This window comes from Natrix helvetica (genome assembly GCF_964273705.1).
Source record: "Natrix helvetica genome assembly, chromosome: 8".
Lineage (NCBI taxonomy): Eukaryota > Metazoa > Chordata > Lepidosauria > Squamata > Natricidae > Natrix > Natrix helvetica.
Window position 1 is genome coordinate 23,867,959 of NC_138559.1, and position 13,163 is coordinate 23,881,121.

Below are 13,163 nucleotides of genomic sequence, written 5' to 3' on the forward strand. Positions count from 1 at the left end.
GAGGCAATAGTAAAAGAATGACATAATGAGAGCACCGATAATAATAATAAAAATAATAAAACCAATGACACCTACTGTCTTGTTCATTATATTTTATTCATACTTTAATTCCATTTTTTTTTTCCTAGCTACTTTACATTAAGTATTTTGGCTTTGTAGCCTGAATAACTCCTAGCTTCTATCAACTCAAGCTTGTGGTGGCTGATAATTTTCTGTTTCTGTTTTTTCATTTTTATTTTTGTAATCAACTTATATTAGACCTCGCGCACAGCGCAAAGTTTAGTATAGATACAGACTCGCACAGACAGATCCTATGCACACGCACGCTTGCGCACACAACCTCACACACGCGTACACACAATGGGGGGGGGATTTGTGGAGAGAGAGAGATCTTTAGCATGTGGCCTGGCTCCAGAATGATGGCTGTTAATTGTCCCAGATCCTTCCCCCTGTAATGAATGCAAGGAAGGTGGGATAGGAAATATTACTTGGCCTTCTGTCCAGTCCCTTTATAGTTTTCCTGTTTTTGGAAAAAAATCTTCCTCTCTTTAATAGCTGGAGAAAAGTGGCAGCTTAAGAATACGAGTCGTGGGGAGCCAAAATGTCATGATTAAGATGAGAAAAAAAGGGGGGGAAGAAGAGAAATGGATGGGGGCCCATCATCCTTATCCTGGAGGGAATCATCTTGAGATGGCTACTTGTTCCTGTTTTGGAGCTGGACGATTGGAAATTGAGTTGAGCTCCCCACAACTCTGCCCCAAAGACCTCAGAATCACTAGGAGAATATCGGCCCATGGAGAAACAGAGCATCCCCCTGGTACTCCCACATGGAAACCAGAAGTCGGGAGGCCTGTTCTTCAAACCTTACCACACCTCGACTGACCAAAGTAAAGTGAGGTAATGTAAACATGGAGAATCACCCATCGCCGCCGTCATCATCACGGCAGCCGTGGTCAAAAAAAGAGCAGCAGAATTGAGGGTGATAAAGAAAGGAGAACTCGCCTTCCTTGTTACCACTTCGGAACGAACCATGGGCCAGAGGGTGAAACTCTTCGCATTAAGTTCAGACCACTTGAGAGGGCAAAGATCCTAAAGAAGCCAACGTCCCATGGGGCTGTTTTCAAGAAAGAGGGGTGGGTGGGTAAAGGAGAACATGTTCTCCACAGCAGGGTGTGTGTGGCTGCAGCCGGGCAGTTAACCCTCTCATTTGGCTGATTGGCACATCTAGGGATGAATGGCACAAGAAGAAGAGTCGCCTGTGCTTCCACCAGCATGAGCCTGAGGAACACCTTCAAGAAGAAAGCATGGACATGAGGAAACGGAGAACTATACCAGAACATTGATCATTAGGGAGTATGAAGGTATCACCAAGACCTTCTGAAGTCTGCTGGTCCCAAACTACCAGTTCTCTCAACAGAAGAAGTCCCTCTGGTAGCTCTCCTGTGCTCTGCTACAAAATCGAGAAGCCAACAATGGATTTTATGGATGGACTGTTGCAGGAGCCGAAGGGAACGGTCAGCTATGTTCCAAATGAAAACCCCAGGACTTCACAACCTAGAAACCAAAACTGGAAGTGGAGGAAGAAGACTGCAGAAAAAAATATATCCAGATATCAAGTGTCCATCGACAAAGCTTCCTAGCGTGCAATGCATAGTCGAAAACACAAAACAAAAAAACCAACAAGGGGCTCCATTTGCTGACCACAATTCTGATCACGAGAAAGGTGGATGACACACAACGAGTGTGAAGAGAAGCCCAAGACAAATTGAGAGGAAGAGTCAGGTCCCTTTCACACACCTATTATGTGTTTCCTGGATAATAACAACACTCCATTTTAATCCTGCATATAAATTAAGCAAAATCCAACTTTCTCCTAGGTGTATTTAACATTGGGAACATCTCCTACTACACCTTTAACTCTGTTTCCGAACGGAACAAAAAGCAGTTTAGGCTGATGAGCAAAACTCTTGAGGGATTAAAAGCAATACAGCTGCCCCTCCCCACACCCCCAAAAAGAGAGTCTTGAGACTTTTCTGGAACAAACAAAAGTGGGGGGGAGAGAGAGAATGCATTTTGTTGGGGCGAGTCTGTTAACGCTCGGTTATGAAATGACCATGAATTCCCAAGTTCTCTTAAAAAATAATAATAATATATCAAGCAAAATAAAAAGGTTACACTAAACGGTTTTCTTCAGTCTGCCCTGCAAACCATTGTGCCCACCCGCCCTTTCGAAGAAAATAATATATATTTTTTGTTTTAAATAACAGTAATTCACAACACCCTCGGTTAAGTCTTCGGGAAGCAAAACCTCACGATTGCTCTTCCCTTCCCTTCGTACGGGACTTCTATCATGTTGAATGAAAAGCTCTGGTGCCCTCACCCCACCCACCCCAACCTGATTGTGTTCACGAAGAAAAGGATCCAGGACCGGAAGACAAGCAGCAAATAGATTCCCCAAAGATTGCCAATCAGCGCTGAAACGTTGCCAAGAAAATCTCCATCTTACACAGGAAAAGACCCGAATACGACAAGACCAGCATATAGATGTCAAACATCTTCTCAGCTGCCCCCCTTTCTCCCACTGGGGACCACCAAGCCATTCTGACCTCCTAAAAAAAGAAGAATCCTTTTTTTTGACGACGGAAATATTTGTCTCTGGTAGTGCTGCTATCTCTTGCCAGTTAGCCCAGCCAGCTAGCAATAAAGGAAAGCAAAACAAGGCCAAATGCAGGAGGGGCAAAAAAAAAACCAAAAGCCTTTCCTGCTTTTCCAATTGGAGCATGTATGAAAAATAAAATTAAAAAAAAAACCACACACACAACTCAATTTCATTCACGTCCAAACTGCTGAGCATTTTGCTCCCGGGGTAAAATCCAGCCGCTTGAATGCCAAAGGAGATAGTTTGCATTTGTGTGAACCAAGATGCTGGAAACAAGGAGAACATCTGGATGTGGGCTCTGCCTTGGGCTGACTGCTTGTCTGTCTGGTCTTGAGGTTCTCCTGTGGCCCCTCTACTCGTCAATCAAGGAGAAGATTGGGGTTGGCTAAGGTTTGCTCCTTTTTATCTTTCAATGGTTGTGTAGAGAGAAGGTGCCAATTTTCATCACCAAAAGGCCCAATTCAGATAAAAGATTCATGCTGATTCTCTTTCTGGCTCAATAACCTACATAGAAACCACATCCTGATCATAGTTGACGAAGAGGACGATGTATGGTGCAGATCAGTGAAACACTGTTAGGCACCATCCAGATGGAGCCTGAAAGAAGGAAATCTCTTTTTATTTCTTTCCTGGATATCTCTAGTTTTACACTAGAAGGCGGAGAGAAGCCACTGCTCAACTTTGGCGTTGGGGTCTCCAACCTTGGGAGCTTTAAGCCTGGTGGACTTCAACTCCCAGAATTCCCCAGCCAGCTTTGAGCCACCCAGAATTCTGGGAATTGAAGTCCGCCACGGCTTAAAACTGCCAAGGTTGGAGACCCCTGCTCTAGGAAAGTATGACGTCTTGCATGATAAAAGCTGACCTCCCGCCCACAAATCAGTCTTCGCTTTGCTTCATTCCAAATTAGAGAAATGTTTGCTTTGACCAAATCCACAAAAAAGAAAAGAAGGAAAAGCCACATCGTTTGGTGGAATCCTAGCTCTTTCAAATGATATGTATTTCTTTTCCTACCAAGGAAAAATCCTAAAGAAATAAATCTTCTTTGTATTTCTTTGTTTGCAGCTCAGCCAACAGATGTTTTCATGTCTGCATTTTGCGGAGCTCTCGCCTCTGATCGCTAGGGACCACCAAGAAGGACTTTCTTTAAAGCAGGGGAAGTCCAACCATAGCAACTTTTAAGACTCGCAGACTGGTGGACTTCAGCTCCCAGAATTCTCCAGCCAACATGGAATGCTGGCTAAGGAATGCTGGGAGTTGAAGTCCACAAGCCTTAAAAGTTGCCGAGGTTGGACACCCTGGCTTTAAAGGCTTAAATTGCATCCTTGCATTTGAAATCAGATGCTGAAGAGGAACGGGAGTTCGCATCAAGCAGCTGCTGGATGTACATTCGGAAGTGTCCTTCAAAATGTTTACAAGAGGTTCGTGTGAATGTATGGTGCCTTGCCATGGCTGAAGGTGACAGACACAGCAACGCAAAGCCCGTCTCTCGCTACGGAAAAGCAGAATTATTTCTCCTCACGCTTCGTCCCCAACTCTCCGTCTTGACACAGGTACGACAAGAAACAAGACGGCTTCAATAAATAAAGAAGATTCGGAACAAAGACTTCAAAGCAGGCATTTTTTAAACCCTTTGCTGAGCTGAGGCATCTTCCTGGGTTGCAGCTCAATTTGTCATTGCCTTTTCTTTTTGCTGTGGACATTTACACGTGAGAAGCTCCCTCGATGTGGGTCTCCGTGGGTATCTCTGCAAGTATAGCCCTTTAAGCAGAGCAACCACTCTCTCGAGTAACTACTTGAAGCTGCAAAGGTCAAAGGATGCAACCACCACCAGAGAAGATGCCGTCAAGCTGAAACAAGGACAGGACCAAAACTTGACTCAAGGACTGTCAACCGTGGCAACTTCACGACCTGTGGATTTCAACTCCCAGAATTCCTGAGCCAGAATTCCGGGAGTCCAAGTCCACAGGTCGCAAACGTTTGCCACCGTTGGCCACAAAAATGATGGCAAAACTCATCCTTCAGCAAAGGGAGTTAGCACCTGAGTGAGCTGCACACAAGGCCCTTCCACGCACGCATGCATGCACACACAACCGCTTCCTGTCTTATCTCCTCAAACAAACTCATCCGATTGCACGCCGGGGGGGGGGCGCTCTCCGCCGAAGTAGCAGCGTGGGCGGGGACGGGGATGGGGGAAGCCTGTGCCAAGTCCACTTGCCAACAAAAGAGAAATCCCGCCAAGGGACCCTGGGTGGAAAACAAGCGACAATGCTCTCTTTTGGCAGCCGGCTTGAAGAATTCGCCCGGGAGGGAAAAAGCCGGCCAACCGCATTCTTGCCGAGAAAAATAACACAACAGTTCATCCATGCCAGAACAAATAGGCCATTTGTGCCAAGACTAGTTAAGGAGCAGCTCCAATGGCACGCTTCGTGGCTTCCTACATCTTCCCCGCTCCTGCCCAAGAGAGGCAGACAAACAAATAAAGAGCCAGGAAAACGCCCAGAAAGATGCATGAATCCAGGAGGGCCAAGATGGGATTTTCCCACAATGCCTCAGTGCCGGAAAGGCCCAATTCCTCCGTCGCATTCTGGCCCTTCCTTGGCGACGTTCCTGGTTTCAGGTTCCAGTGCTGCTGGAGTTCCGTTCGGCACGGTGCTTCTCGCGACGCCAGCGGTTCCTTTCCTCTGTGAAAATCTGGAGATGATGAATATATATATTTATCTATATATTCATTCTCTATGTACATATATATTGCACGCAATCCTCTGGCCACGTGTGTTCCCGCCTGCTAGTAGAACTGCTTCCGTTTCTCATCTGACTCGGACCGATATTCGCGAGAGCCGATGCCTTTCTGAAGGTTGGTGAGGGAATCCTTCATCTGTAAAGCAAAGACGCCATCTTGGAAAGGCCCATTTTTCACCCTTCCAGAGACTCCGTGCAGGCCCTGCACCTGGCATCCAAAACGGGATGTGTGGAGACTCCTGGAAGGGGTGGAGTGGGCGAGGACAGCCAGTCCTTGTAAGTACCGGTTCGGCGAACCAGATTAAAATTAATATCCGGTTTTCCTGAACCAGTCCGAACCGGCTGAATCCCACCCCTGGATTTATGGCAGAACCCACCCGTTTCCCAAGTCATCCGATGCCTCCATTATTTATGGAGGCAAAAGTAAATAAAACAGGGCCAGACCTTGAATTAGGAAATAGGGGTTGTTGGTTGTTGTTATTTTTTGAATATCCATTCCATAAGGATAACCTGAATGCCTGGTGAGGAGATGAAGGGATTGATTGGAGGGGCCAGGATTTAGTCCTCTCTTAGAATTTACTAGTGGTTTTGCCTTACTTAGTACCTCTCAACCCTACCGACCTAATGCAATTGCTATTGAGAGGATAAAGCAAAGGGTAATCTCGTAGATGGGATACAATTTAGAAGAAAGACTGGACATAAATGGTCAGGCATGAAAGATCAAGTCCACACGTGAATGTCTCGTTAATCTGATTTATAGCTACTCATAGGAATATTCTCAACTAAGAGTTAGCACCTGCTAGGAGTTAGATGAGGATCAACGGAATTCAAGGGGGGATTGGGTTTAGTTCGCTTGTGACTACATAGGGATTCTAAGCTGACGCCTCTTTTGACTCCACCGCCAGGTTCTGCCACTCCTTCACCTACATAAATGGAAGGAATCAAAACACGGGCCAGCTATTTCACTTGATTTGCCTTCAGCCTGCCCACAACCTGTGGCTCCTCCCCTAGGGTGGAGGTAGCTCTCACCTGATCTAAGAGAACCACTGATGATTTGATGATCTCTCGCCATTTTTGGAGCTCTGTGTCATGATATTTCTGCTGGGACTCTAATAACTGGGCCCACTCCGTCTGAGATTGGGGTAACCTGTGGAGACCAAGGAGCAAAGAGATAATTGAAAGGAGTTGAAGCCAGCTGGGACCCTTCCTTACAACCAAATTTTCCACAGCATTATAGGGCTGAGTATCTTGCATGCCAATGTGAGCTCTGTGAGGACACCCAGGTGGGTAAATGGGTTTAATCTATTGTGGCCCGCCAGCAGAGCTGGCAGCAGATTCAGACAGTGAGGACGTTGGGGAGGGACATGGGCCAGTCCTGGAGTCTGGGGAAGGCTCTGACGAAGGCTCTGTGTCGGAGGCAGAGAGGAGGCCAGGGTCGTATGCCAGTTATCAGCTGCCTTCAGAGGCAGACATCAGTGAGGCAGAAGAACAGCTGGAGCCTGTTCCCAGTGTGTTGCCAGACGAAGGGAACAGCTGAAGAACAGGGGTCGACTTGGGAGTAAGGCCAGGTGGACAATGAACGGCCCCTCCCAGAGGAAATAAAAGAGGAGTGAAAGGGGAATGGAGTTTGCAAGAGACAATTAGTTTGCTTAATTAGTTCGTGACTCTCCGAGACTCCTTGCCAAGTTTTGCAGATATCGGCCTGGCAGCTCTCCAAGCCAGATCAGGTCTGTGACCGTAAATCCTCCCTTGAAAGACTTTGCTGAATGTAAATGAGCAGAATTCTCAGTAAATTAATAAAAGGTTTTTTTTTTGTCAGGACCAGGAGTTTGCATCCTGCTCTCGGGAAGCCTCGGTCAGAATATAATCATAAGAAAGGACATGCCATAGATCCCATCAGTTAAGGAGTGTCGGCTGGTGGGGATCAGGAGATGGACTTTTGTGCAGTGGCCCCCGGAATGCCCTGCCTTTGGAGATCAGAATGGTCCCCAACCCTGCTGTCCTTTCATAAGTCCATAAAAACCTGTCTATGTTCCCAAGACTTGAATACTGACTATCTCAAGTATCCCATTTTCTGGCTTTATTTTTAACTGGCCAAGTATCTCGAGGCTGCTATGGATATTCATTTTGGCTGTTTTTATTCTTTTGAAATGTTTTTAGCGTTTTGATTGTAATATTGTGATGGGTGGCAAACAAATTCAATAAAGAAATGCAGTCCCTTCCGACTTTGCTATTCTTGAGATATTTTTTTTTGAATTGTAAACCACTGAGAGTCATTGATTGAGATTGGGGGCAGAGAGGGAGAGGGAGGGAGGATGGAAAAGAGAGAGAGAAAGAAAGAGAGAGAGAGAAAAAGTGAGAAAGGAAGAAAGAAAGAAAGAAAGAAAGAAAGAAAGAAAGAGAGAAAGAAAAAAGCAAGGGAGAGAGGGAGGGAAGGAAGAGAAAAAAGGAAGGAAGGGAAAGAAGGAAGAAAGAAAGAGAAAGAGGGAGAGAGAGAAAGAAAAGAAAAGAAAGAAAGAGGAAAGGAGAGGGAAGGAAGGAAAGGAAGAGAAAGAGGGAGAGAGAGGGGAAGGAAGGAAGGAAGGAAAGAGGAAAGAACGAGAAAGAGGGAGAGAAGAAAGAAAGAAAAAGAAGAAAGAAAGAAAAAGAGAGAAAGAAAGAAAAAAGCAAGGGAGGGAGGGAGGGAAGGAAGAGAAAAAAGGAAGGAAGGGAAAGAAGAAAGAAAGAAAGAGAAAGAGGGAGAGAGAGAGAGGAAGGAAAGAAAGAAAGGAGGAGGAAGGAAGAGGGAGGGAAGGGGTGGAAGAAAGGAAGAGAAAGAGGGGGAGAGAGAGGAAGAAAAGAAGGAAAGAGGGAGGGAGAGGGAAGGAAGGAAAGGAAGAGAAAGAGGGGGAGAGAGGGGAAGGAAGAAAGGAAAGAAAGAAAGACATTGTGAGTCTCCGTGTATACAGAACGTAGTTAAGTCAGGCTCAGCTTGTCACCCATAGGGCGCAATCCTCCGTCTGCATCTGTTACCTTTCCTGTAAGCGTAGACCCTGCCATGCCGTCAAAGTCTGAGTGGTGTATTCCAACATCCACAGCTTGTAGAACAGCAACATATTTAGGATGACCAAAAGCACCAAACTGGGGGGAAATGAAGAGGAGGGGGGGGAAGAATTATTGACATGCAGCCGCAATTCTGGTTCCCTTGTTTCATCATCATTATTATTATTATTATTTTTCCTTTCAGGGCTGCAATGAAGACACTCAGAGGGGCTTCCACAATAAAGCACCGGCCATTTTGCATCACAAAAACACAATCCCTGAAAGCATGGCTCAAATCATAAAGTAAGGAATGAAAAAGCGATCAACACGGATGGCGGCATTGATGATGGGAAGGGTCTCCGGAAGAGTTCTGTTTTTTCATGGTTTCCTGAAGCTTTACAAGGTAGGAGGACAAATTTGGGGAGTGGGCAGGAGTTGTTTCACACCATTGGCACAGTTACAACAGACCTCTCAACAACTAGACACAAGGACTGTTTTTCCCTGAATGGCATCACTCTGCTAAACAACTAATTCCCACAAAACTGTCAATAATTTACTAAGACTATTCTTCTTCTCTTCCTTCCTAGTGTCTATCTCTCTCCACTTAGGACTATAACCATGTTGCTTGTATCTTTCTATTTATATTGTTTTTATTTGCTTCCTACTACAATTTGATAGCTTATTAGTAACCTTGGCTATCACTAAATGTTGTATCTTTTTATTCTTGATGAATGTATTTTTATTATCCTTATGTACACTGAGAGCATCTGCACCAAAGACAAATTTCTTGTGTGTCCAATCACACTTGGCTAATAAAGAATTCTATTCTATTCTATTCTGTTCTGTTCTGTTCTGTTCTATTCTATTCTATTGTTCTGCTCTTCTCTTCTCTGCTCTGCTCTATGCAAGCTCTAAGGATTCATGCCATGGAGTATTTGAAAATCTGTGAGAATGTAGCCATGGCTCTGGCAAGGGGAAGGAAGAGGTACTAATCCATAGCTTCTTCCTAGCTTCTCCCTAAAGGTTGCTGGAACTCCCGAAAGGTTGTTAGAATTACACTCTACTGTAGTCTCCAAAACAAGAATGGGCAACAACGACAAATTTACGAGGTGGGTAAAATGAGGACCCAGATTGTTGCGGGCAATAGGCTGATTCTGTAAACCACTTAGAGGGCTGTAAAGAACTGTGAAGTGGTATATAAGTCTAAGCGCTATTGCTATTTCCTTCCTTCCTTCCTTCTTTCCTTCCTTTCTTCCTTCCTTCCGTCCCAGTGGTTAGAAAGCAGTATTACAGGCTAATTCTGCCAATTGCCGGTAGTTCGATCCTGACCGGCTCAAGGTTGACTCATCCTTCCAAGGTGGGTAAAATGAGGACCCGGATTGTTGGGGACAAATATGCTGAAGTTTAGGGTTGGAAAGCAGTGTGAAGTGGTATATAGGTCTAAGTGATAAATAAGTGCTAAAGAAGGGAGAGAGGGTGGGTGGGTGGGTGGGAGAGAGGAAGGAAGTAAGGACGGACTGTGGTAATGCAGTGATTAGAATGCAGTATTGCAAGCTAACTCACTGCTCTCTACAGTTCGATCCTGACCGGCTCAAGGTTGACTCAGCCTTCCATCCTCCCAGAGTGGGTAAAATGAGGAGACCCAGATTGTTGGGGGCAAGAGGCTGACTCTGTAAACCGCTTAGAGAGGGCTGTAAAAACACTGTGAAGCGGTATATAAGTCTAAGTGCTAGTGCTATTTGCATTCAGTTTGAAGAACAGAAAAGAACGCAAGGGGTCATTTATTTATTCGTTTTCTTAAAACAGGAAAAGCCAAAATAAATAATAAAAGCTTCACAGCCCAAGGATGGAGAACCAGCAAAATGCAACTCGAGATCAGGCAGCCAGAGCGAAAGAGAGGCAACTTTACCAACCGAGAATGCAAAAAAAGAGGAAAAGGCAGAAAAAGAAGGACCGCGATAAAAGGGAAAAAAGCCAATACCTGAAACAAATCCTAAAACGGAAGCAGGAAAGAGAAAAGATGGGGGAAAGGAAAGATTAGGAGAGGAGAACATCACAAGGGAAGTTTTGAAGGACACGCACAGAGCCGGGAAATCACAGAGTGACAAGCTAGTAGGGAAAGCACCCAATTTGGAGAAACCAGCATAAGGCAGAATCAGACTTAGACCCACATCAGTATGACAAATAGTAGAAGAACAGGTCAACCAGGAGGCCTCTCAAGGAGAACACGAGCGCTAAGGATTCGTGGCACGGAGTATTTGAAAACCTGTGGGAAGGCCACCCCTGCCTCTGGCATGGGGGAAGAATAATAATAATAATTTATTAAATTTCTAGACCGCCCCCTCTCCCCGGAGGGACTCGCTAATCCATAGCTTCTTCCTAACTTGCCCCCAAAGGTTGTCAGAATTACATTCTGTTGTACTCTCTGAAACAGGAGTGGGCAACAATGACAAGTTGACAACCTATGGAGTTCAATTCCCAGAACCCCTGAGTCAGCCATGCTGAGAACTGAAATCCATGGGACGTGAAATTGCCCATTCCTGCTATAGTCTAAGCCCATGATGGCGATCCTATGGCATGTGTGCCGGAAGTGGCACGCAGAGCCCTCTCTGTGGGCACGTGCGCCATCTCTAGATGCTCTTTTGGTTTCTGGAGCAAACATGCGCGCCTGCCAGCTGGTTTTCGCAGGTGTCGGAGCACCAGAAAATGGCCTGGAAAATGGTCCAAACCCAGCCTGAAAACAGCCCCCAAAACTGGCTGAACAACAGCCTGAAAATGGCCCAAAATGCCCCCCAAAATGATCTGAAAAACTGCCAAAAACCAAGCCATTTTCTGGGCCATTTACAGGCCATTTCTTTGTCATTTTGGGGTTAAAAACAGCCCAAACTATGGCCCGAAAAATGCCCCAAAAACAGGCATGTGCACGCCAGCCAGCTGGTCTTGGGTTTCCGGCGCTCTGGTGCGCACATGCACACACATTCCGGTTTGGGCACTTGATGCCAAAAAGATTCCCCATCACTGGTCTAAGCAGGCCATTTATATTTCTACATGTTCTCCTCTAATTCTAGCCTCTGCCACCAAACCCGGAGCCACCAACTCCCGATTTGCATCTAAAAAACCTAAAACAGGAAAGCAATCAAGACAATAAAAATGTGTAAGTCGTAAAACATTTAAGGTGTGGTGCGAAAATTAAGGTGGGGTGCCAAAGTTATGTCGGAGAGCTCTTAGCACGCATGAAGACAAGAAGGTTTTCGAATGATGCTTTGCTGGGACATTTCCTACCAGCAGGTGACGCTGTTGGAGGCTGGAGCTTGAAAAGATGCTCCAATTGTACCGACAGGGAGTTACATCAATGTTGGCTTATCCACAAGTATGACTTGCCTTTTTTGGAGGGGGTAGCCTTGGCTTGTGAAATGAAACAGAGTAAGACCAGGAAAGAAAACTCATCACAAATCCATTGCAGGAGGAAAGGAAAAAGAAAATCAAGCCAGGATAAGGAGTTACTTACACACAACTAATAACAAGCAGTAATTTGGACACACTCTGCAGGTGGAAGCTGCTGGGACTTTCTTCAGGGATGTGTCGTGTTTGGGTGGAACCTGAAAAGGAGCAGATGTGGTTGAATGAAGGGACACCTTCAGTGGACATTCTTTCCCCATCCTGTCCTCTCCAAGCTAGTTCTACAACGGTTAGGGTTAAGTCTGTAATTAGGGTTGGAAATCAACTGATCTCTCACACCAGCCAAGGGAGGGATCAGACTTGGTCAATGAACTGGAGTCCCAAAGGCGCTTTTCCAAAAGGCAAATGGTTCAGGGTTCCAAATAGCATCCAAAAGTAAATCAGAGTCAGATGCAAAGTATTGCTCAAAGTTCCAATTGATGAAGAGAGCCATGTTGGCACATCTGGGAAAATCCGAATCTGAAAGCTTCCTGGTTTTCCCCACCCAGTTGAAAGTTCAAGATCTTGCCCCCATACCCACAAGTCCATCCCATGGTCCAGTCTCCCACTGCCATGTTGGCAGTTCCACCCATCCAGTTCCGGTCAGGGTCAGAGGTGCGAAGAGGCTTTCTAGAAATAATTTTGTTATGGCTACATAGCACCTAACTCCATACAATCCCCCCTCCCATTTTCCCACAATAGCAAATGCATAGTAGAATAATGGAAAGTGTGGCAGGCCAAAGATCCAAAAGAAAAAATGGCTGCAGGCCTGACAACTGGACTTTTGGGGGAGTTTTTGACAGATGTTAGAACAGGAGTGTCTAACCTTAACAACTTTAAGACTTGTGGACTTCCACTCCCAGAATCCCCCAGCCATCCATTGGGAGTGGAAGTCCACAAGTCTTAAAGTTGTTAAGGTTGGACACCACTGACTTAATCAAGAAGGGTGTGTGTGTTTGCCACTTTGAGCAGTCTCTAATTGGAGGAGAAAGAAATTTCTGGAGGGGATTATTTTGCTTCTCATCTGAGAACTTTCACAAGTTCTTCAGAAGCTAAATGTTTTCAAGGAAAAAAAGACACAGAAGCCCAGTTATCTTTGCAAAAGCACCTCTGGGACAACCATGACCTGGAGGATTGAGAATCTCAGGAATAGAATAGAATAGAATAGAATAGAATAGAATAGAATAGAATAGGAATAGGAATAGAGTAGAGAAGAGTAGAGTACAATAGACTACAATAGAATATAGAAAAAGAATAGAATAGAATAGAGTAGAATAGAATAGAATAGAATAGAATAGAATAGAAT

At 45.3% G+C, this 13,163-nt stretch overlaps 1 protein-coding gene across 12 annotated transcripts in view; it reads right to left on the minus strand.

The window, feature by feature from the left end:
• Positions 1 to 80: 80 nt before the first annotated feature.
• Positions 81 to 13,163, minus strand: part of GRAMD1B (GRAM domain containing 1B) — a 441,187-nt gene continuing 428,104 nt past the window's right edge. For 10 of the 12 annotated variants that reach the window (XM_081960574.1, XM_081960580.1, XM_081960581.1 and 7 more), the window contains 4 exons: positions 11,928 to 12,018; positions 8,411 to 8,518; positions 6,428 to 6,545; positions 81 to 5,534 (listed from right to left, as the gene is read on the minus strand). In XM_081960574.1, coding sequence (XP_081816700.1) covers positions 5,445 to 5,534; positions 6,428 to 6,545; positions 8,411 to 8,518; positions 11,928 to 12,018 — 407 coding nt within the window. In that variant the 3' untranslated portion in view covers positions 81 to 5,444. Of the gene's footprint in view, positions 5,535 to 5,583; positions 6,322 to 6,427; positions 6,546 to 8,410; positions 8,519 to 11,927; positions 12,019 to 13,163 lie in introns of those variants that run through there. The other 2 variants (XM_081960575.1, XM_081960577.1) reach the window with 2 other exon arrangements.